Source organism: Podarcis pityusensis (genome assembly GCF_964106645.2).
Source record: "Podarcis pityusensis genome assembly, chromosome: 8".
NCBI lineage: Eukaryota > Metazoa > Chordata > Lepidosauria > Squamata > Lacertidae > Podarcis > Podarcis pityusensis.
Window position 1 is genome coordinate 43,762,215 of NC_138033.1, and position 26,328 is coordinate 43,788,542.

Sequence of the window (26,328 nt, forward strand, 5' to 3'; positions counted from 1 at the left end):
ATGTCCTGGGCATGTATTGATGTCTCTGTATCCCCCCCCCCCATTTGTGGTTCCTTTTCTGCTTTATAAAAATATAAAACTAAGCACACACAAATAAACACATACATACACTATCTTGCCATGAGTGCAGTCACTATTCTGCTTAGCCAAAAATAATAATGTTACTGCCAATGGCCTGGATTGCCATTAATCACACACCTAATCAGTATTCTGCTTGTTGGAGATAAGGAGCAAAGAAAAAAGTATGCAAGCTTATATATTTTGATATTTGCAAGGGGGGGAGCCATGCAGAATTGGAGGGTGTGGAGAGACAGTGCTGAGAACAATTTAGGTATAATCGTAAGAGAAAATAGCAATATTGCCATATAGATTAATCCAAGGATAGCCAGTGTGGTCTCCTCTAGATATCAGACTACATCTCCCATCATTCCTGGCTAATAGTTCTGCTGACTGGGTTGGATGGGAGTTGTAGTCCAAGAACACTGGTGGAGGGGACAATGTTGGCTAACCCTGGGTTAAGCTGAATTTATGAGAAAATTTGCACCTGGTAACCATCAAGAAAGTTTTTCAGCTAGCTGTCATGTTTATTCCCTACTATAGAGAGAGACGCACATGAAGTATGTGAGCATTTGCAAGCCTAGAATTCAACCAGCTTTTCCTTAAATTTTGGCTGATTTGTTCATGTAAAACCTTTGTTCCCTACAATCTGTATTTGATTTTGCTTCTGGCTTAATTCCACACAAGCAATGTTTACATAGGGCAAAAATGGGAAGCTCAGTGTCTCCTGCTGAGTTACAGTCATTCAGTTTAGATGCACAGGGACACAGGACGTTTATATGAGTCAAACCATTGGACAATCTAGCACAGCAACATCTACATTGACTGGCAATGGCTCTCCAATATTTCAGATGGGGTTTTTTCGCAACTATACCAAGAGACGTTGGTGACTGATTCTGGGTCTTTCTGCATGCAAAATATGTGCTCAACCACTGAACTATGGCCTTTACCAAAAGCATTCAAAAGGACACAAACACAATTTGATTTGATATATTGATAGGCCACTTCTCATAGTAATATACTCTCTTGAGTATTCCATGACAAAATAAGTGAATACAATAGCATCATGATTCCAAATACTAAAAAAAAACCACACATCAAGAATAAAAGAAACATCCATCCCAGACATTTAAAATGAAGACCTAAAGTGTTGTGGTTAGATAAAGCTCAATTGGAAACAAGATGTATTGTTCAATCTAACTAAGGATTAGAAATTTTTTCAGCTCAGGGACCTCATTCACTTCTAGGCAGGGGCACCAAGTAGGGGAGGGGACAACCTCCCCTATTTTAAATGAAGGGGCTGAGCTCCTCAAAGTTCCATGGCAGCCATGCGCAAAAGCCGCAGGGTATGCTCTGTGTCATGCACGCACACTACAGAGTGTCTGCACGCCCTGTGGCATGTGTACATGATGTCAGCACACCCCACGGCATGACTGTGGCATGTGTGCATGTCCTACAGTGTGCTGGCATCGCTAGTACACACCGTGGGTGGTGCTGATGTTGCACACACACACACACACACACAGTGTGCTGATGTTACAGGGGCAAGGCGGCACGGCAGCACACATGCTTCTAGGCAACCTCTGGAGCCCACATGCCAGTAATGAGTGGGGCTAGAGGCAAAGGTGTGCTGTGCAATGAATGTTACTTCTCACATATCCCTCTTTAACCTTGAGGTTTAAGCAAGAGTCAGTATCAAAGTTCAGGGTCACATTTCACCCAAGCAAATTACACTCAAGGAGGGTACAGAGCAGGACTGGTGAGGGATATGGCCTGGGCAAAAGGGGTGTATACCTGGGAATAGTCAAGGGCCAAATAGAGAAGATTTTGTGAGAAACCTCTCTATTTGTGAGATGGGACCTTGGTTTTTTTCTGTCTCTTTTCTATATTTTAATGTTTGTTTAGATTAGTTTGTTTTTTATTTCAATGCAGTATGACTCAATAAAAATTAAAAAAGTAAAACTGGCAGGAAAGTCCTCCCCCCCCAAACCCCCCCAAACCATATAAAAATGAGGGTTTTTTATTTTTTAAAAAAGATCTTAAATCACCAACTTTATGATCACCCAGGAATCATATCTGTAAAAGTTCAAGAGCATCTACACGTGTGGGTTCAAAGTCTAACCTACTGATGCTTCACAATGATTAAAATTTCAAAGTTGCAAATTTGTCAGGCTTTGGAAAGATATGTAAATTTGCATTACAATGTCCCATAGAAAGGAACAAAGAGATGGAGAGAAAATGACACAGAAGCTGAAATCTGCAATGCAAATACAAAGAGCACAAATAGAAATCACCGAACTCTTTCAGGAAGTCTCTGGAAGCTTAAATATATATTCTTACTTTCAAAAATTGTGTTGATTTTTTTCAGACACGAATCTCACTCTAATGGAACTTTGCCATTTTTAGTAAACATGACAAGCACTCGCTTCTCTGTCGACTCAGAAATTACTAAGCTTTTGTACCTATGAATAGGTGGCTGTAAATCAGCATATTCACAATTTGCCAATCACACATCCTGTATCATTTTAGCCATTTCAAATTCAGCTGGCAAAATGATACTAGCCCAGAGCATTTGTCAACCTAGTTCTCTGAACAACAAATTCAAAATCCGTTCTGCTTTCTCTCTCTCTCTCTTTCTCTCTCTCTTTCTCTCTCTCTGTGTGTGTGCTATTTTTATTTTGAAATTAAAATCAAATGACAAATATGTAAATGCTATGGCATGAGGTAGTTGGTGACTATGGCACTGTGGCACTTCAGACCTCTCTATGTGGCTATGAGGACTCTCTAAGACCATACCCATTTCTCTACGCCACATCCCTTACTGGTTCCACTCTGCCCCTTTCATGAGTGCTTTTGCCTGGTTAAAATAGGAGCTTGTGCTATGATTACCTTTGGGGAGGATACAGATATACAGTATGTCTGCATGTGTGTGTGTGTGTGCATGTGTACATACAGAAACTTCTGACTTAGGCAAAGGTAGAATGTAGGCAATTGTAAGGTAAAGATAAGGTAAAGGACCGCTGGATGGTTAAATCCAGTCAAAGGTGGCTATGGGGTGTGGCGCTCATCTCGCTTCAGTCTGAGGCAGCCAGCGTTTGTTCACAGACAACTTTTGGCGTCATGTGGCCAGCATGACTAAACCGCTTCTGGTGCAATGGAACACCATGACGGAATCCAGAGTGTACGGAAACACTGTTTACTTTCCTGCCACAGCAGTGCCTACTTATTTACTCTCACTAGTGTGATTTTGAACTGCTAGGTTGGCAGAAGCTGGGACAGAGCAACAGGAGCTCACCCCGTCATGTGGATTCGAACCGCCGACCTTCCAATCAGCAAGCTCAAGGGCTCAGTGGTTTAGACCACAGCGCCACCCACTCCCTTAGGCAATTGTACAGCAGTAAGGGTCACATCTGTTTCTCTGCCCCCTTTAGCCTCTGACCTCACTCACTACTGGAATGCAGCCCTTGAATGGTTGTCCATGAAGAAATGCTGCTCTTAGATTGAAAATGGTCCCACACCCCCAGTATCAACCCAGATAGTGTTTATAAGAGAAGCATGTTTCGGCCCAAGGGAGCCTGAAGCATCTCTGAGGCCTTCAATGGAGTATGGTGGAGCAAAAAATGACTTCTGAAAAATCTCCACATTATTTAGCCACTAAGCTACACCTGTGCTCCAGCTAAGGTGAATAAGGATGAGAACGTGAAGGAATACAGATCAGAGGTTGTGCAGTGTTAACAGTTAAAAGAAATGAAAACTATTCTCTTTCTTGCAGATATCTGAAAGACCATGTGGGATAGCATAAACATTAGGAAGAACCTTCTGATAGTAAGGGTATGAAATCCAAGAGAGCCCCTGCCAGTCAGTGTATTGAGCTAGATGAACCAATGGACTGACTCGGTATAAGTCAACTTCTTATGCTCCTATATATGAGTTACTGGGAAACAGGACATGGGATACTTCCATCCTAACCAATGCCTTCCATACTTTCACAGCACAATATGTTAGAACTCATTTGTTCAATGCCAAAATCCACAAACTCAGTCTTTCAGTTGCCATTTACCTTTCTCAATCTAATAATGCCTTCTTGAGTCTGGGAGTCCGAAGTGATTTCAAATATATCCACTCCATCTCCTTCGATAACGTCATAGGATGACTTAGCATTCTCACCAATATCCAGGTCATTTGCTTTCACCCTTCCTATTGGTTCACCAATACTAATGTCTTCCAATACTGAGAAATGATACAAACCTGGGAGAAAGAGAGAAGAAGAGAGGTGAATAAAAAAACAAACAAACAATTGGACATTAAATTGGGCAACCGTCTCTTTTCCTCCTGTTCTGGGAGAGAAGCCCATCTGAAATCCTGGAGAGCAAATGCCAGTCAGTGTAGACAGTAAGTATCTCAGTAGATCAATGACCTGACTCAATAAAAGGCATATTTCTATGTTCCTATGCATTTGACACGTATATTTATGGGATTGCTGTCCATTCCTGTAACACCCTCTTACAAAATTTTACTGGGTTTGGTACATTTCTATGGTTTATCTATGTCAGGAATATCAGGGCTTAATCCAAAGGTTGTCATCTAGCCTATTTACTGTGGACAATAGGTGGCCAAGCCTTAGAGTCTTCTTCAGTGACAAGGGAGGGTAGATAAAGGTGTGAGATGTCAGTCTCTATGCTTTGTAGACAATATGATGCCTCTGGATTGGCGAGGTCTGGTAGAAGCAGGTCTTCTGTCTTTGCCTGATTGGAAAAGCAGAGCTTCTTATGGCCCTAGAGTCGGGCTCTGGAGCTTCCTCCCAATGCTAATAGCTGTTTCTGAGAAGGGTTTTTAATCAGGTCCACAGCAGCGCAGGAACCGATTAAGTTCTCCCTCCCTCCCTGCAGTGATCCTATAATTAGAAAATCTGACATACCTAACTCTATTTGCATTTTTAAACACCTGCACCCTACACGTTAATTGCATTTAACTTCATATATTCTTAAAAGAGGGGAAGTTATATATTGAAAAGCAAAAAATGACAAAGCGAACACTTCACCCCTTTTTACCCACCCTAAAACACAGTTCATATCTAAATAATTAGTTTGTATAAACACTGAAGTGGAGAAAGCCCAAAAGTTTCTGATATCAATGCAAAGGAAGATGGTAAAATAATAATGTTATGCCATTTATCCAGTGCATGAACCAAGACTCTACCGGACAAACTGCACCTGCCATTGGGTAATGTCATTTCATATCTACTTTGGCCCTAAGAAAGTGTTCTTCAAGCTTGGGTCCACAGATGTGGAATGCACATCATCCAGCCCAATGGTCAAGGATGATGGGAGAAGAAGTCCTCTCACATCTGAAGACCCAAGGCTGAAGAGCAGTGCCCTAAAAGGTATTGTAATAAAAGATCACTAAGTGCATACAACAAATTCAATAATCAATAGAATAACTAAAGTGGCTAGCAAACAGAGAAACTATGTATAGTTGAATAATAATAAGAAGAAGAATATGGTCTTTAGAGCAGGTATGGGGAACCTTTGGCCCTCCAGATGTTACCGAACTACAACTGTCATAAGCCGCAGCAAGCATGGTCAATGGCCCAGGATTATTGGAGTTGTAGTTTAGCAATATCTGGAGGGCCAAAGATATCCCACACCTGTTTTACACTTTGGAACTCCCTCCCGTGACATAGCAGATGGGCACCATCTTTACTGTACTTTCTGCACCTACTGCAGACACCTATTTTTCAACAAACCTTTTAGATTGCTATTTTAAGTTTAGTCTGTAGCTAAAATTGTTTTTATATGTGAAATTGTTTCAAAGATGTATACAAATTGTGTGTGTGTGTGTGTCCAATTGCATGAGTGTAGCACTCTGAGAGGTTTCCTAAGATATGAATCTTACATGAAATATGATAAATAAATAAACAGTACAATTTTATAATTAGAATCTGATTGTGGTATTTCAGAATACATATTCTCTGATCAAAATGTTTCCTTAATTATGCTTAGCTGGTTGTTATAGTTAGCTGGTTGCTATATGGGTGCTTTTACACTTTTGGTTCATGATAATAGAATTATATGTTTTTCGTTTTTGTTTCAAAAACTCAGTAATATAAAAAGTAAGGAGATGCTAAAATCTTGGGGGAAATTCCATGAGGGGAATTTCAGAAGCATCCTTTAATAGAGCTTTCACAAAGCTTGCAAAAATGTCTTGGGGTTGTTTTTGCACATTCCTAATTCAAATCCTAGGAAGTCACCCTTAACTGGCTTAAATTGGGTTCCAACAGAGTATTTTACATTACATCTCAGATTTCTCATTACTTAGGGAAAGAATCAAATTGCTCATTCTAATGACATCTCTCTCTGACTTTTAGTAATGATCTGGAAGCCAGCAAAGCATGGCTAACCTCTGGCTCCTGAGCACATCTACAGACAGTCTAATTATGCATGCTTCTTGGTAATTCACTTGTTTCAGCCATGGCTAAGAGGTGAAATTATCAGTTTCAGGACTACTTATCACTGAAACCAATCAGACAAAATCCATGCATACCTGATGAGTCAGAGAGTCTTAAATAGGGGCAATGGGAGCTGTAGTCTTCATTTTTATTTTCATTTTACTCCTTCAGGGGCAGAATGTGTTGGTGTCATGTTATAGCATAATTGTGGTAACTATTTGCATAGATTATGGTCAGCTATGAACCTGTGAATGATTACAAAGTTTGTGTGGTTAGAATGAATTTTTTTTTAGGAAAATGAGTTTAGCATGTGCAGCTTACAAATGTAAAAAAGAGGGTCCATTATCCAGGAGCTGACAGTCTGCTTACTAATCAGTTATGCTCCATTCTAGCTATAGAAACTGCTCTGAGAAGGGAGATTTTCTGGAAGTGCTTTCTCCTTCTCCCTCTCATCTTCTAATGGGCTAGAAGAAAGTTGGAGTAGCTGAGAGTGTTTCCATTTCTGAATGAGGAATGTAAGAAACAAGTGAGTGTGATCCATATCTAAAATGACAGAGGGAGAGAATTACATCCTAGAAGGAATAATGGACTCAGAAATCTGCAGGCAACCATCTTGTGCCCATTACTGAATCAGTGAGCACAACACTCAGAACTGGTTCATAATTTTCCCAGCCTTGCTTTAATTTTGGGAGATACATGGACATCAGAGGGAAGGGTCTTAGTTGCAGAGTATCTGCTTTGCATGCAGTAGACTGCCAACATCTCCAAGTAGGGGTGGGACTGTCCCCCATCTGAAACCCCAGAAAGTCACTGCAGATGACACTTAGCTAGATGGATAAATGGTCTTTCTCAATCCAAAACAGCTTCCATGTTCCTAACTGGAAAGCAAGACATCAAGGATCCAGCCATTTAGGATCATTTCAGTGTGCTGCTATGGGATTTAGTTAGAGGCCCCTCTGATTAACATTTTATCTTGGAATTATAATTCACAACCTGCTGGTATCCCTATACATGCATACATGTGCATGTGCACACAAACATGGAAGAGGTAATAATAATAATAATAATAATAATAATAATAATAATAATAATAAAATAACTTTTATTTGTATCCCGCCCTCCCCGACCGAAACCGGGCTCAGGGCTGCTAACATCAAATACATTGGTATAAAATCAAACAATAATTAAATTACCTCCTAAAAACAAGTCAGGATCAAATTAAAATCTAATTAGATGGCTTTCCACAGAATTAGGGTTGGGAACAGTAAATGCTCATCAGGCCCAACTGTTTACTCTGTTCTTATATGGGCCTGTGAGAATGCTGAGAGGCCTCTTTCGTACTAGTTCTTATACAGAAAGAGGAGGAGAGTCAGGCTGAGCCCTGACCAAAGGCCTGGCGAAACAACTTCATCTTGCAGGCCCTGCAGAAAGATGTCAAATCCTGCAGAGCCCTGATCTCTCGTGGCAGAGCATTCCACCAAGCGATGCAAGCCTAATCTCCCTGAGGCTCGGGATCTCCAAGATGTTATTATTTGCAAACCGTTAGAACTTCCGTGGGGCATACCAGGAGAGGCGGTCCTGTAGGTACAAGGGTCCTAGAGTTAGAGGGTTCTAACTCTCAGATAATATCCATGGGCTGTCTATGTATGTCAACAAACCTACCAGCCAAGACATTATATTTTGCATAACTTAAGATGGTGGGCATTCAGTGTAGATGAGGGATGAGCTTGGCTCCCTCAAAAGCACCTAGGGGCCTAGCAGGGAGGAAATTAGTAAGAAGTCAGGTCAGTAAGAGGTCTATCAAAGCCCTTGGGTCCATTGGCCACTGCCCAACCTGACTGAACACCGACACTGGGCCTGAGTTCTTGGCTTGAAAAATAATTAAAATGCATGTTTTGAAAGAAAATGCATTTATAATACTCATTTCAATATACACCTCTATGTGGAATATTTAAACGAAAAATTCTAACACTTTACTGTGGAAACAGGATGGGTGAACTTTTGGGCTGGGGTTTGAAGAACGGCACAAACAAGAAACAGATTTACATACATCTGCTTCATGAATTTTTTTTTGATAAGCATATGCTCTTCTGTTTGAGTTGGAACAATTTTAATTGTTCTACTTGTTTATAATTATAACTGTTCTAAATGTACAAGATCAGGGCATGACACTTTCTGAAAAACTAGAAGGTAATAAAACTTAATAAACTTTTATAGTAGCTTGCCGGCCAGCACACAAACCAAGACACTACTGGACAAACTGTACCTTCTACATTCCATAATACAGTGGTACCTGGGGTTACATATGCTTCAGGTTACAGACGCTTGAGGTTACAGACTCCACTAACCCAGAGATAGTACCTCGGGTTAAGAACTTTGCTTCAGGATGAGAACAGAAATTGTGCTCCAGCAGCGCGGTAGCAGCAGGACGCCCCATTAGCTAAAGTGGTGCTTCAGGTTAAGAACAGTTTCAGGTTAAGAACGGACCTCCGGAACGAATTAAGTACTTAATCCGAGGTACCACTTTATAGCGTTGTGTTAACATTATGCTTTGTATTGATATTAGTAACTTTCAGGTTCTCTTCACTTCAGTGCTTGTATTAACTTTATTGTTGTTTTTTACATCCTTTGAATTGGGGGAAAGAGGGGGAATGTATATTTTCCCCAATATATTTTAATAACAATAATTTTAAATGCATCCTTTGTTTCTATAAGTGCATTTTATATTGTTCTAAGCTGCCCTGGGACCTTTATAGTGAAGGGCAAATAAGATATAAGAAATAAATAAATATGTGTAGGAAAGCAAAGAGAAAACAACTAGATGCAACTTTTCATACTGTCAGAAAAGGTCAAAGCAAGCCTGACACACTCCTTTTTTGTAAATCTCCTTGAAGGTAATTTGCCCTTTGGGATAACTCAAAAAAATTACACCCTGCAAGGCCATTTGGAGCCTTAAAATACAATTGATTTCTTCATAGTTCTCCCTCCCTCTGCTTTGTACTCTGTGGCCATTATGCCTTTTCTTTGGTGCTTACTGCAGAAAACTAACATATTATGGACCACAAAACAAAACATCAGTTTACTCTGTAATTTATTCTTTGTTATGCATTTTTGAGGATGAAGCATAAATAAATATGGCACTAATTGACAAACCCTGAAATCATTCATAAGAAAGTGTGTGAGCAATTGAATGATGTAGCAACAATTCATACAAGAATCCACATGTAACACAGAGGTCTTAAATTGTTTAAGTGGGCATTTTCTTAATGCAATCAAAAGAGGCATTGTAAATCACATGCATGTAACCATTGTTTTGAAAAAGGAAAGAGATTTAGAACAAGGAATTTAATGACAAAGGTCAGTCACATTTTAAGTACGTGACAACCTAAGAAGACCCTATTACCTGCAAACAAAGTTCTTGTCTAGTCCAGCATTCTGTCCTCACAATGGCCCCAGACTGGCAGTTACAGTCCAAAACATCTGGAGAGCACCAAGTTGGTGAAGGCTGATCTAAGGGATCCATCAGGTGTGTGCCTGTGGCAGAGCAACACCTGGTTTATTTGGGGCCAGGGATTTGGCACCCATAAACCCACCTGGGTGACCTTTCTCCCCCCATCCTTTCTGTTTTTGACTTGTCCTGTAAAAGCATGGACATCAGCATCTATTGTAAATTTGGAACTAACTTTGAGACCTCTCTCTGAACTACTTCCTCCTCTGCTAAACATCACTGCAGCAGTGTCTAAAGAAGGGTGGGAGGTGTGTTGGCAAACCACTCTCTGAAGCACCTCCTATCCATTTTGGAAAGGGAGCTAGCGTTTGGGTGAGCTGTGGAGTAAGCTGTAAGTAGAGGAGCAGAGTGAACTGTGAGGAGAGAGGTGGGGCATTTTGTGAGGGTATGGGGTTGGGTGAGGTGTAAAGAGATGGGGCTGGCCACGTTGGGGGGAAGTGGGTAGCAAAGGGCTGGGAGGTGGTGAGTAGGAAGGGTTGGAAAACAAGAAAGGACAGCAGGTCCTAGTATTTTTATTTTGGCCCTCAGTAAGTTTCAAATCACCACTGAAGGCTATCTGCTCCATAGTTTAGGCCTTATTGGTTGGCGCAAGACTGGTAAAACTTTTTCACCACAAGAGCCACATTCCCTTATGAGCAGCTTTCCAAAGGCTGTGTGCCATTGGTGGGTGGGGCCAAGGGCAGCAGAGGGTGGAGCAATGAATGTAATTTTTACATTTGATAAAGTAGGCTAGTGAGTACAAGCATTTGCTTGTCTCTTTCTCTCCTTCATCCTGCAGTCAAGAGAAATTATCAAAACTTATAATCATAGAACTGTATAGTAGGAAGGGACCACAATGATCATCTAGTCCATCCCCTTCAATGCATTTGCCCAATGTGGGGCTCAAATCCATGACCCTGAGATTAAGAGTGTTATGCTCTATCAGCTGAACTCTACCAACCGTGCTATCCACTGACACATTCTAGCCAGGCAAAAACACTCAGTTTACCCCTGAGTTAGCCTAAGGTCATAATCATGACAATAGGTGAATGATTCCTCCCTCTCTTTAATCTTCTGAAAATAGCACGTAGATGATGGTGGGAATTTGGATCAGGAATATGGCAAGTGAGTGAGGGCTTAACCATTTTGGCAATAAAATTTAACAACACCCTAACCCAACCCTTTTTGGGCTGATATATATATCCGTACGATTAACATATAGGGAAACAGTACAGTGGAAAGTAGTAACTACTCCATTATACGCCTCACAGTCTCAGTCTGAACTGTTTCACACTGTGGCAATTTGTAAAATTTTAACAAGACTGGAGATAAATTCAGAAATCTGGCATTGCTTCTTGTTTGCTATTGAGCTTGTCTAGAGTTTGCAAAGGACCCTGTCCAGGGTCCTGATGCTTGTCTATTGTAAGTTTCTTTGAGTGCCCGTCCATAAATCATTGCATTTCTAAGACTGCAGGTGCTCTGTAGGTGTCCTTCCTTCACGGGACATTGAATCCTTTGCACTCTTAGTCATGAAAAGGAGACTTGCAAGGAAGTCAGTTTTATTGGATGCAGTGTGGTTTTGTTGTTGTTGTTTAGTCATTTAGTCATGTCCGACTCTTCGTGACCCCATGGACCAGAGAACGCCAGGCACCTCTGTCCTCCACTGCCTCCCGCAGTTTGGTCAAACTCATGCTGGTAACCTTGAAAACACTATCCAGCCATCTCGTCCTCTGTCGCCCCCTTCTCCTTGTGCCCTCCATCTTTCCCAACATCAGGGTCTTCTCCAGGGAGTCTTCTCTTCTCATGAGGTGGCCAAAGTACTGGAGCCTCAGCTTCACGATCTGTCCTTCCAGTGAGCACTCAGGGCTGATTTCCTTAAGAATGGATAGGTTTGATCTTCTTGCAGTCCATGGGACTCTCAAGAGTCTCCTCCAGCACCATAATTAAAAAGCATCAATTCTTCGGCGATCAGCCTTCTTTATGGTCCAGCTCTCACTTCCATACATCACTACTGGGAAAACCATAGCTTTAACTATACGAACCTTTGTTGGCAAGGTGATGTCTCTACTTCTCAAGATGCTGTCTAGGCCTGTCATTGCCCTTCTCCCAAGAAGCAGGCATCCTTTAATTTCGTGGCTGCTGTCACCATCTGCAGTGACCATGGAGCCCAAGAAAGTAAAATCTCTCACTGCCTCCATTTCTTCCCCTTCTATTTGCCAGGAGGTGATGGGACCAGTGGCCATGATCTTCATTTTTTTGATGTTGAGCTTCAGACCATATTTTGCGCTCTCCTCTTTCACCCTCATTAAAAGGTTGTTTAATTCCTCCTCACTTTCTGCCATCAAGGTTGTGTTGTCTGCATATCTGAGGTTGTTGATATTTCCTCCGGCAATCTTAATTCCGGCTAGGGATTCATCCAGCCCAGCCTTTCACATGATGAATTCTGCATATAAGTTAAATAAGCAGGGAGACAAAATACAGCCTTGTCGTACTCCTTTCCCAACTTTGAACCAATCAGTTGTTCCATATCCAGTTCTAACTGTAGCTTCTTGTCCCACATAGAGATTTCTCAGGAGACGGATGAGGTGATCAGGCACTCCCATTTCTTTAAGAACTTGCCATAGTTTGCCGTGGTCGACACAGTCAAAGGCTTTTGCATAGTCAATGAAGCAGAAGTAAATGTCTTTCTGGAACTCTCTAGCTTTCTCCATAATCCAGCGCATGTTTGCAATTTGGTCTCTGGTTCCTCTGCCTCTTCTAAATCCAGCTTGCACTTCTGGGAGTACTCGGTCCACATACTGCTTGAGCCTTCCTTGTAGAATTTTAAGCATAACCTTGCTAGCGTGTGAAATGAGTGCAATTGTGTGGTAGTTGGAGCATTCTTTGGCACTGCCCTTCTTTGGGATTGGGATGTAGACTGATCTTCTCCAATCTTCCGGTCACTGCTGAGTTTTCCAAACTTGCTGGCATATTGAGTGTAGCACCTTAACAGCATCATCTTTTAAAATTTTAAATAGTTCAGCTGGAATACCATCACTTCCACTGGCCTTGTTATTTGCAGTGCTTTCTAAGGCCCATTTGACTTCACTCTCCAGGATGTCTGGCTCAAGGTCAGCAACCACACTACCTGGGGTATACGAGACATCTATATCTTTCTGGTATAATTCCTCTGTGTATTCTTGCCACCTCTTCTTGATGTCTTCTGCTTCTGTTAGGTCCTTTCCACTTTTGTCCTTTATTATGGTAATCTTTGTATGAAATGTTCCTTTCATATCTCCAATTTTCTTGAACAGATCTCTGGTTCTTCCCATTCTATTGCTTTCCTCTATTTCTTTGCACTGCTCGTTTAAGAAGGTCTTCTTGTCTCTCCTTGCTATTCTTTGGAAATCTGTATTCAATTTCCTGTATCTTTCACTATCTCCCTCACATTTTGCTTGCCTTCTCTCCCCCGCTATTTGTAAGGCCTCATTGGACAGCCACTTTGCTTTCTTGCATTTCCTTTTCATTGGGATGGTTTTCATTGCTGCCTCCTGTATAATGTTGCGAGACTCCATCCATAGTTCTTCAGGCACTCTGTCCACCAAATCTAAATCCTTAAACCTGTTCCTCACTTCCACTGTGTATTCATAAGGGATTTGATTTAGATTGTATCTTACCGGCCCAGTGGTTTTTCCTACTTTCTTCAATTTAAGCTTGAATTTTGCTATAAGAAGCTGATGATCTGAGCCACAGTCAGCTCCATGTCTTGTTTTTGCTGACTGTATAGAGCTTCTCCATCTTTGGCTGCAGAGAATATAATCAATCTGATTTCAATGCTGCCCATCTGGTGATGTCCATGTGTAGAGTCGTCTCTTGTGTTGTTGGAAAAGCGTGTTTGTGATGACCAGCTTGTTCTCTTGACAGAACTCTATTAGCCTTTGCCCTGCTTCGTTTTGATCTCCAAGGCCAAACTTGCCAGTTGTTCCTTTTATCTCTTGACTCCCTACTTTAGCATTCCAATCCCCTATAATGAGAAGAACATCCTTCTTTGGTGTCACTTCTATAAGGTGTTGTAAGTCTTCATAGAATTGGTCGATTTCAGTTTCTTCAGCACCAGTAGTTGATGCATAAGCAGTGTGGTTTACTTCTAGTGTAAACATTTAAGAATCAGCTGTAGATGCACAAATGCAAGATCAGTTAATGAAGGTGCATTATGGCTTGAACTTTGATTATTTTTGCAATGTTTGCAAATGGGGTGGTTAAATCAAGGCAAAAGGGTGCATTATTTCATGGTGAATGCTTATGAGAAAGGGTGTGTGTGCACACGCCTGTGTGTGTGTCCCAATCAGTGACTGGGAGTACATAAGCAGTGAATGTAGTTATTCCAATTGACTTAAAACAAGGCTGAGATATTGTCTGTGAGGCATACGCTTATTTTAATATACTTGAGCTTTACACAGCAGTCAGCTGTTCTTGTGAACAAAATCTTATCTGTAAAGTGTTGGGATTTTTTAAAAAAATCAAAAATATGTCTCATGTGGGACTCCTTAAATTATTTCTAAGGAAACCCTGTAGTTATGAAAGTTCATTGTTCTTAGTTCTAAGGCTCAGGGGGGTCATATTAGTTCACAATCCAGCCATAAATGCATGCTTCTATTCTGCCTGGAACCAATAAACATACATAACATACTATCTTGGTTCATTATAATTTATTGTGAATGTGTCATGTTCTAAATCTTATGAATTTTGATAACCTTCCATACCAGTTAGATTCCACCATGGTTGTTAAAAATAATAATCTTCTTTTTCTTTCCCAAGCAAATGTTCTTAGCGATGTTGCCCTTATAGCAGGTATCAACAATGGAGGGATTGCACAGAGTTGCTGATACAGTTAATCTGTCCTGCTAGCCAGAACTTCTAAGATCAGTCACTTGATAAATCCAGACTATCAACATTATCCAGTTCCAATATTTGGCAGGGGCCTGTAACCTTTTGGAGCTTGGCAGCACTTTTGGGTATCTATGAAAGTTTTCAGCCACAAAACACTGATTTCCTAGAAAAACTCAGCCCCCTCTCTACAAAAACAGACAAGAATCTTCTCATGCACACCACAAACAAAATGACAGACAAAAAGCAGGTTAACAACACCCCACAAAAGAGACAGCTCCAGAGCAAACAACTACTCCATAGCTTACTGGTTCTTGTTTTTTGTTCAAATCAGAAGATCAGGGGGCTTTGGTGGCCAGTAACAAATAATTAGAGAGGTGAGAGAAGGAGACTTTGCTTGTCCTTCACACACACCCCAACCAAAAGCAGGAATATCCGTCATCACCCCTCCTGGAATTAAAGCTGTTTGCAGAGCATCACATTAGCCACACAGTGAAGGATTGCTCCCTCCTCTCAATTGCTGTTGTGCAGAGACAGCAAGGGGAGGAAGGTATCAGGCAGGAAGGAGGCTGTCATTTAGGCAGAAAGGTGGGCATACCTTTCTCTGAAAGATGCAGCCAGCGATCACAGGTAAGTTTCAGCTCCTTAATTGGGTTTTCCCATTTTGCCTGCCTCTTTTTCCTGCCTGATGCCCCACCCCCTGGGCAATCCAACCCAGCCTGTAGTGATCTGTGCCTGTCTGAACACGACTCATCCAATGCCCAAGTCTCTTCAAATAAGAATAGTTTGGCTCAGGCCTCAGCCAAATCCAGTGCACAGCGCTAATGAGAACTTTAAAAAGCAAAAACAGAACTGGTTGCAAAAGGCTATGCTTTTCCTTATTTAGTTGTACCTTCAAGATGCTATTGTTATTGGGCATTGTGCTCCACCAAAATTGTTCTCCACTTAAAACCAGTTCAATGTCTACTTTGTCACAGCTTATTCCTTATGGTTCTTCCTTACACCTTGGATCAAGTATGAATTTATTTCAGAGTATTCAGCAAAACTGACAGTAGTGTAACTATCTGTGATGCAATTATAAAAGCTTGAGTAACTGACAACAGTGGACCTCCAGTTACATATTTAGAACTACTCTATGCCACACATCTTCTAAGAAATGTCTCTCCACATTATGGTGATTTACATCACCCAAGTACTCTCTTCTATGGATTTGTGCATCATTAAGGAACATGTCATCTTCTATTGGATTCTGCTATCGCACAGAGCACATGCAACACAATCAGATGCAGAAACACAACTCTTTCATTTCATCACATAATATAATGAGTAGGAGGATGGCTTCAAATACATAGTAAGTGTGAAATCTGTCCCGATGCATATTTCGACTGTTTTATCCATTGGCATTGTGTGACATCCACAAAAGCTGTTTTTATTCTTGCAGTGCAGATCTGACTCTACTTTGCATTGTAAGTGGATATGATTCACAGCCCTGTAAGTGATTATGATTTGCAAGTGGCTTAACTGGGTTTCAGTCTGCTCTTTCTCTTTATATTGACTTGATTATAATAATGTTTTTTTTAAAAAAAATCCCAAAGATGATGATCTATTTCTTGGGGCAGTAATGAAATGGATGCTTGTTACTATACTGAACTTCAGTTCATATACGACTGAATTCTGAATGATGGGTGAGCCAAATGGCCACAGCACTAAGATTTCCCATGTACATCTGGTTGGCCACTATGAAGACAGGATTTGGGACTATATGGGCCTTTGACCTTATCCAACATGGTTCTTCCTACATTCTTACCAAGTGACATTATAACCCCACAGGGAGAATGAGGCCTCCATTCTCATGGCTAACTCAGCATAATGAGTTTTCTTCTTCCTACACTTTCTAGCGGCTGCAAAGAGATAATTGTAAACATGACCAGAAGCTACAGAAAATACAGGTTATGATTTGAAATGACCATTTTGTGCCTCCTGGCCATTTTAATTTATGGGTGTTTCTAGAATCGTTCTTATCCTAAGTTTCCTCCTGTGTTTCATATTGTCTGGTCTTGCTTCTGAGATGAGACAGGAGCATAAGGAATGTTCCACTGTTCTGTTCATTTTGGATTGCAAACACAATGCTGTGCATGTTTTAGAAATTTCAGATCCTTCAGTTCACTCATGGGGACCCTCTTCCTACACTTGTGCTAAAAAGCAATCTGGACTTGACGGTACACATGACTATATCAAGTGCTTGACTAATACATATGTGAACTCACATGCATTGACCCAGCTGCTTGCTGCTACCAACAAGTAAGCTGGAGGAGGCTAGGTAAAGTAGGAGAGGTCCCATCAAAGGATCTAACCCAGAACATGCTTTGAATACAACAGCAGTTGTTGGGTGTTTTGCCTTTTCATCCATGACTGACTCAGTTCCCTCAGCCACTGTTATAAGGCAGGTCTAGCCCATTCTTTCTCCTCATTGTTCCAGGGCTTTTGTTTCAATGGCAATCCAGAGTGAGTGCAGGAAGCAGTGTTTTTTTTTTTTTACTCAGAATTGGCTTTGTGATTTAGATCAGACTTTGTCTGCAGGATAATAACTGAAGGCAAATCTGAATGAGAGCATTGTATCCTTGCCAGTACTATGATGCTAAACCATGCAAAGAAAGAAAACAATGGCATTGAGCAGAAGTGGGAGCACATTCACCATTGCTAGCAAGGAAGAAAAAAGTTATAGTGACCTTCCCCATACACACTAGGGCTGTGCACCCCTGCCAACTAAATGTTTAAAAAACAGTTAAGCATGCTGCAGAGAGGGGAAGGAGACACTGCATCCTCTCTACCCACATGTTTAATCAGGGTTTTAGAAACCCAATTAAATCCACAATTGGCAGTGGGGTGACAGAAGGATATGTGTGTCTCCTGCCCCCTTCTTGGCAGCACTGCAGCCAGCAGGATTGTATACTCCACTCATCAGCTGGTAAGTGGAGGGTTCAATCTTGCCAGTTGCTTCTTTTCTACTGTGTGCACATGCTAGTGAAATGGATCCCAGCAGCCAGCAGAATTATACTTTGCACTCGCTAGTTGGTCAGAGGAGAGTGCAATCCTGTTGGGGGTCTGCTTCCCCAGCTTGTTCCCTGTGGGAAGGAGCTAGAGAAGTAGGCCTCTGTAACCATCAGGATTGAACCCTCCACTGGGAACAAGGGCACATAGCCAAAGCATACTGTGGGTCTCTTTAAGGTCTCTCTTGCAACAGTCCTATGTTGTTCTTTGCAGAGACTGCCACCTGCCTCTCCTTCCTGCAGCCCACGACTCCAAATATTTAGAGTCCCATTTCACTCTGGGTGGGGCAATCTGACCCAGGGCAATTCAGGGCTGTCTTGACATGTTCCAGCAAAATTCTGGATTCACCTGAAATGGCCCTATTCAGTTCACAGTACATACACTTTTGAGCCAAAATCAGTTTTCTGTAGAAAATTCAGACTCAAAACACACCAATCTATAGCTGTGGCAATATATAATCATGTGACATGATTAATTGGAAGGGGGAGGAGACTGTTGCCACCACTTGTGGGTTAATTGTGGGTCACAGAGTAGAAGAAAAGTGACATAAAACAGAAAACCACATGCAGTAACTGTGAAATGAGAGGCAGGAATGACAGGCTAATTTTGTGTGAATAAGCCTAAGGCACTACTATTTTATTTCTTTTAAAAATGTTTCATTTTTAAATTGCCATTAACACATTTTCTAAACTAGGAGACCATCTAGATTTGCTACATCTTAATCTCCTATTTTGTTATTTTGCTATTTTGTTTTTAAAGAAAGGCAGAAAGATAAGCTGGCATCTTAGATGGTTGCATTACAAAATTCTATTAGAATACACCTTTATCAAACAAAAATCAATCCTCATTATAATTCCCTCCCCACCACCACCACTTTGATGCAGACTACAAAGCACTGCAGAACAGCTCAGCATGATGCCAAATCATTTTAACCTAACCCAGCAAGACATACACTGGAACCATAGCAGTAAATATGGATTTTGAATTAAAGATCAACAATTAACTAGACCTAGACTTATTCACTTTTATTTCTCCCTCTCATCTCCAATTAGTCATTGCTTTATTTCTGTCATCAACTACATATGTCTTTTTTCTTCTTCTTTTACTGGTTGTGTAACTCAATGGCTGCTGAATAATCTGAAATGGCATTGAAACCAGTGGAAAGAACACTGCAGTGTGTATAAATATATGGGATGGAGTCAAAAGAAAGCGAGTAAGGAAGAGCTACGGTGTTTCCCAAAATGTAGAATCACCACCACATGTTTTCTATAGTGCTGCATACAGTATTTATTCCTAGGGGTCCTATAACACAAAGTTTTGCATATAATGGATTCTGGTTCAAGCCTCTATATGCATAAATCACCTCTAACAATTACTGTGTAGACTTTGTGGCAATCTATTTTGTGTGTGTGTTTGTGTGTGCACCACTGGTTAGAGTCTGTGGCCCCCTCAGATGGTCTGAGACTACAACTCCCATCATCCCTCACCACTGGCTATGCTGGCTAGAGCTGATGGGAGCTGGAGTCCAAGAACACCTAGATTTCTTCTAGTAAGGCTTCATCCAACTCTTCAGTCTGGCTTTGTGGTCTATAGCAGACACCCACCGTAAGGTCACTGCTGTTTCTCTCTCCTACACATGCTTCCAAAATAATGTGGACTTAGGGTGGGCAGACTTCAGATTATGCTTTTTTACAAGAACTCCAAGGATTCACCCACCAAAGCCAGGTGCAAAATATACATTTAGATATACACTCAGAATTGAAGAATTCTAAGCTCAGGAATTTGCTATGCAGACATAACTTGATGCAAACTGCTTCAGAAATAATAAGGAACATGGCAGCAGGTATAGAAAGGTGAGCAGTGAACAAATTCAATGGCAGCTGAGAGCATAGAAGCAAGTGTGGAGAAGAGGGGAGCAAATTATAGCATCTGGGAAGAGGTTTTATAATATGACAATGAGAAGCTTAATATTTAAGTGGTACATTGCAGAAGGACAGTGGAAAGAAGTCATGATAAGGATGGCCTTTAGACCACCAAGCTCTACAAGGTGGTCTGAAGACTAACCTAATAGGTTCCAGCCTCCTGGAGTATCTAGGAAGCACAGCTCCTGCCACATCCAATGAAAAGGAAGGCAGAAATCCCACTGTCAGGGATGGCATGGGCTGTTCTCATTTTCCACCCTGGTCAGAACAGGATATGGCCACATGCCCTAGCTGCCAGTCACTCACATGCCCATTCTTAAAGCCAGCCTACAGACCACTTCTGTATTGCACATACTTAAACAAAAATACTAAACCCATGTGAAATTTTTACAGGAAATGTCTGCCTTGAAACAAGATAGCAGAGATGCATAGGGGAATGCATGTGAAAGGGACATGAACCAGATTGAGACTGATCCATCACTAGGCAATTCCATCCTGTTAGGAAACTAACTTAGCAGCAGATATATTTAACGATCAAACAACCTTCATCTGGTTTCTATTTCCCATATACAACATTTTTATTGCAAAGAAGCATTGTCTGTATTAGCATACAAACAGGACAGTGTTTGAGAGGTACTCTAGGAAAGTCAATATAGTCAACAAGGTAAGATAGCACCAGAAGCACCACTTACTCTGTGCAAATTTTGGAGGGTTGTCGTTGACATCGGTGAGTGTAATTGTCACAGTGGTGGTTCCAGACAATCCGCCCATGTGCCCACCCATATCTTTTGCTTGGATGACCACCGTGTATTCCTCTTTGGCTTCCCGGTCCATGTTTGAAAGAGCCGTTTTAATAATTGCTGAAAGGAAAGAAAGAGAAGACAAACAATAGAGAGGAAGTTTACAGGGTGACACACAATTGACCAAGAACAGGTTAAAGAGTAGTAGGGGTGCTTTTCCTGAAGCTGTATGTGTTTGGGTAAAATGTATTAAATACTTTTATTCAATACCAGCCCTGATACATCAGGGCTTATGTTCTCAGTATTAACAAAAGATCCCCTCTTGTGCATTCTCCATCCCTCCCTTCTGCATGTTTGGTGTTTGGGTAGTCAGCCTCCCCAGCTTCCCATTCTTCTGTGGCAGCTCAAGAAAAACATTGTGATATAACTCCTCTAATGGGGCCTTTTTAGAGCATGCAGTGCTGACAGCCAGGGAGGCTGCAATAAGTATTTAATGGAATGAAAAAACACCCAGGCCATCCTCAGCGACCTCACAATGATAAGTTAATCTCATCCCCACACCAACTGAATCTCTAAATAAATTCTAAAGCAGCCTATAAATGATGGATTATTTTTTAAACAATACTCATTCCTGCAAAGAAAACCTTTTTTAAAAAATGGAGGACAGGTAGAAAACTGGCTGTTCCACAATCTCAGGTGGGTGCAATGCTCCAAAGCAGCAGATTTGCAGTAATCAAAGAGCATTTAGTGTGGGTGTGGAAGTGCATGTTTTGCTGTTAAGTCTATTAGTTGCTAGGTGATCAATCTATTAGCAGCCAAATTCATAACAGTATAGAAGTTTTTCTTGAGGGGATGCCCCCTACTAATCCAGTTTTTGAATCATTTTTTAAATGAAATCATTTGTCTGTGAAAAGAGAGCAAGAAGTTCAAGTTATGGAATCATCTTAGTAATAAGTGAAGCGTTAAGAGTGTCAAGGGGAATTCAATCCACCAGTGCAGTGGGCTTTTAAAATCACTGTGCTCCAGGGGTTTCTTTCTCAGGCATGGGAAGAAGAAGAAGGGGGGGACCCCACTTCTATCCAGGAGCTTATCCTCTTGGAGCTCTTAGCTGGATCACTCTGTGTATGTGGAAACATTTACAATTATACACTATTCATGTCTTCTATTAACAATAGTATTATTTGAAAAGTGGCAATTCTCTAAAACAGTGAGATCATGCAGCCCATTTCTTTGTATTGGGGCATAGCTGAGAGATATTTAGATTGACATTAGAGAGAAACATAAAAAGTCTTGAAATCCAGAAATCTGGAAGTAATTCAATATAGGCTCTGGGAGTAATTATGTGAACATTTTTTTAAAAAAAAAACCTAGTGAAAACTACGATCCTGTAGTGGTTGAGGAAGAAGAGGAAGAGGAAAAGGAGGGAAATAAGAGTAGGCTGGATCAGACCAATGCCCCATCTAGCCCAGCATCCTGTTCTCACATTGACCAATCAGATGCCTGTGGGAAGCCCTCAAGGAGGATCTGAGCACAAGAGCTCTCTCTCCTTTGGTGGTCCCCAGCAACCAGTTGTGGAGGCAGAGCATAGTGGTCATGGCTAGTAGCCATTGATAGCCTTATCCCAGGTTTCCTCAACCTCGGCCCTCCAGATATTTTGAGACTACAATTCCCATCATCCCTCACCACTGGTCCTGCTAGCTAGGGATCATGGGAATTGTAGGCCAAAAACATCTGGAGGGCCGAGGTTGAGGAAGCCTGCCTTATTCCATGGATTTTATTTAAATGCCTTCTTTTTTAAAGTCATCTAGGTTCGAAGCAATCTCTGCCTGCTGTGTGAGTGATTTCCATAGTTTAACTATGCTCTGTATGAAGGAAGAGGATGGCAAAATTTGGTAGGTTCAGATCCAGTAGCAGGTTTTAGGGGTTTGGCAATGCTTGGCTGAAAGGAGAATAGAGCATGTGAAGTTTTCAAATTCTTCTTCAGCTCAGCTTAAAATCCAAGCTGGGGAAGATATGATAGTTTATGCCCTCCTTTGAAAGGCTGCTCTTGGAAAAACTTGAAGGAGAGTCCACTCTTCTCAGAGGAACTTACTGCCCCCCTCAATGGTCCCATTTGGAGTCAGTTTTGCTCCCTTTCCCAACAATTTCCAGGGGACATTCTTTCTAATCACCCCTCTAGGTAAAGCAGGTGACGATAGATAGATAGATAGATAGATAGATAGATAGATAGATAGATAGATGATAGATAGATAGATAGATGGATGATAGATAGATAGATAGATAGATGATAGATAAATAGATGATAGATTGATAGATGATAGATAGATAGATAGATAGATAGAGAGAGAGAGAGAGATATAGATAGATAGATAGATAGATAGATAGATAGATAGATGATAGATAGATGATAGATGATAGATGATAGATGATAGATATAGATAGATAGATGATAGATAGATGATAGATAGATAGATCATAGATAGATAGTTATAGATGGATGGATTTGCTCAGAATTAACTGAAATATTTTCTAACTTGTGGAGGTGGGGTGCAGAGATGCCCCCACTAATTTTCAACAGCATGTGAGCCACTGCAGTTCACCCATCTTCAGTGAGAGAGATATCAATATCTGGAAGTTTTCCTTGTATGGCTGCGTACTTCCATTGTTGTGTGCAGAATGACAGAGAGCTTTGTGGAAGGACAGGTCTCTCCCCTCTTCCAACAAGCTATTCAGGCTGTTGTGAGTGGCAAGAAACCAGGGATCACAAAAGTGGTGCTTGTGGGCAACTAGGTGCCTTCAGAGACCTTCTCTGGTGTCCACAGGGTACCTTCTTCCCCCATTGAAATTAGGATCGAAAGAAGAATCTTTTTGTAGCTAGTAGAATAGTTCGCATTGTGCACTTGTTTGCAGGTGTGTGTGTGTGTGTGTGTGTGTGTGTGTGTGGTGTCCATGGCAGTCTTTCCTGTTTGAAAATGTGCCCATTAGACCCCAGACATTTGGCAACCCCTGCAATAAACAACTTAGAACCTTATTTTTGCCTGCTTTTCCATTTCCATGTTTGCTTCCACTGTTGACTCTTCCCCTTTCCCCCATCTAATTCCCCCTTTTTTGAATCCAGTGTTTGCTTTTCGAAATACATCCTTTTAAAAAAACCTCAGTCACATAGACCACAAGGGTATATTTTCTCCAATTCAGGTTCTGAGACAGATTGGGCAAATTGCTGAGTATGAATTTAAGAGCTCCTTGAAAAGTAAATCTCATTCTACCTCTGTTTTATTTGCTCCTGGGCAATATGACACCAATAGCCATTTTAGGAGAATAATGAGAATAATAAATAGCAACCTTTAAAACAAGACTCTAATGTTAGGGGGCGATTTAAGGAGATGTTTAAGTATGGTTTATGGCCAAAATATTTGCTTGTCCATATATGCTTCCTTACCTTTAAACTGCAGGGCTTGGGGGAATATTGAGAAAGGAGTAAATGGCAGGGTGCCACCTCCTTTTCTCTCATCATTTTATTTCATTCTTCCTTTCTCAGACCTTGCTTGGCAACTTGGAGGAGTAGGCAGCTAGCATTCCTTCAATGGTCATATTTGGTGCTGGATCTAATGCTATAATAAAACCCTAGGTTTGCATTCAAACCAGCACTATTGGGCAAGCAGAAATGTTTGTGCTGATGGAACAATCTACCATCTCTTCACCCTACATGGGAAAACTATGGGGCACATGACGGGGAGGAATGGGAGAAAGTCTGTGAGCTTGCACAACTATTCAGTTGAATGCAGAGTTTGGCAATAATTATATTACTTACACCCATAAGATAAATATTGCCCAGTTCGTACTGTTTTTGGTAGGAAAGCTTGGATTCCACCTCATGGTTTCCCAAATAGGTGACTGTTGCTGTCAAGTCTTGCAGCAACATCTGGTGGATTGCCTGGTAGGCATGAAAATATTTCATTTAAATCTTTATATTTCTATGTTCCTAAATAGGTGTTAATTGCCTGCTGGCAAAATAAAAATAAATTAGCAAGCAATATACAACAGCAACAAAAACCCCATCAGATGATTGAGTGGCATATTAGCACAATAGCACAAATTAAGCCCATTATAACAGTGCAAGAAAATGAGAATTTCCCTCTTAACTGTGCTTCAACACTAACAATGCTAGAGCTTGGCAAGTGTATTATTAGTGATTAGTGATTATTTTATTTTAAAATTTTTATATTGCACTTTTCACCATCTAGGTCTCAAAGTGGCTTATACCGATAGAAAATATACAAAACTTAAAATACAAATTAAACCTCAAATATTTAAAATTTCAGAAATTTAAATGAAGATCAGCAGATTTTTTAAAAAATTTAAAAAATTAGATGAAAATTCACAATGCAAATGCCACCTGAAATAAAATTCTTTTTAACCAGGTGACTGAAACTCATCAGTGACAGGGCCTATTGAGTTCTACTGGGAGAGAGCTTCACAGAGTTGGGCCCTCAACAATGAAGGCACAATTTCTTCTACTCCATGGGGGACCAAAATGATTTCAGTGAACAACTTAAGATGTACAGGCTAAGGTATCTTAAGTTATTCAGGGCTTTGCACACTAGGACAAGAACTTTGTTTTGTTCCTTACCATGGTCACTGCTGGAGGGCTGCATGTTTTGGATCCCTATTCTAGAGCATCTGATGAAGTCCAGGAAGCTACAATCACATAGCTCTTAAAAACACACACACTCAGAAATGTGGAAACTTTGTTCTGATTTAGCTCCTTTTATTTAAAGAGTAATTTTCAGTGTCACCTGTCTGATATAATCAGAGACAAATAGAATTATGTGTATATTCCCATATAACTTTGCACATCATTTACTGCCAACTGAATAAGAGGGTAAATGGAGCAGAGAAAGGGAGATAGACTCTCCAGAAAATTGTATAATGCATCTAACTTTCTGAATATGTTTGATTCAAACTATACTCTATTCGAGAGAGAGAAATGAGCAGCTCATAAATGTACCTGGACATCAATCCCTGTATGAGTCATGGAACAAGAGATTTGCATCAAGGCCACACATTCATTTTAAAAACAAATGATAAACAAAATGAGTGAGCTGCTTTTGATCTAATTAATAAAAAAAATGAATGAGAATTCAAACAAATGAGTTCCAAATGATAATCCACTCATTTTTCATTCATTTCTCATCTGTTTCACTTGTTGTTGTTGTTTTAATTGGAACCTGGCTTTAATAGCATGTGCAGGTCACAGAATGGGATGGAGGGGGAGGGAGGGGGAGAGAGCAGTTAGATTTGTCTATGAAATATTTTAAATTGCCTGTAAAAAGGAGACTTTTTGTCTTTCTATCTAAAAGGTCTGTCCCTCAGGATGGTAGCAGAATGCTTGAGGAAATGCATCTCAGTATAACAGAAAAGACTAGCAAACTAGCTAGGGATGAGGGAGATATTTCACTCAGTTTCCACTTAAAGTTGAAACCACTTAATCTACATTTTCCTAGAGTATATGCAAACCAAAACACAGCCATCCTGCACTTCTCTGAATTTTGCAATGGAATTCTTCAGCCAAGTAATATATACAAAAATGCATATACCAGAATAAAATGTGCATATAAATGCATATATTAGTGAAAATAACATACAAAAATGCATTATATTAGGCAAAATTGCATACAAAAATGCATATATTAGGATAATTTCATACTAAAAGTTTTCATGAATTTTCAGTGCCAACTGATATGGAAATGTGTAGAA

At 40.7% G+C, this 26,328-nt stretch overlaps 1 protein-coding gene across 6 annotated transcripts in view; it reads right to left on the reverse strand.

Annotated features, from left to right (window-relative positions):
- Positions 1–26,328, reverse strand: part of CDH8 (cadherin 8) — a 236,779-nt gene that overhangs the window by 77,573 nt on the left and 132,878 nt on the right. For all 6 annotated transcript variants that reach the window (XM_081016514.1, XM_081016515.1, XM_081016513.1 and 3 more), the window contains 2 exons: positions 20,524–20,691; positions 4,118–4,305 (listed from right to left, as the gene is read on the reverse strand). In XM_081016514.1, coding sequence (XP_080872640.1) covers positions 4,118–4,305; positions 20,524–20,691 — 356 coding nt within the window. The remainder of the gene's footprint in view (positions 1–4,117; positions 4,306–20,523; positions 20,692–26,328) is intronic.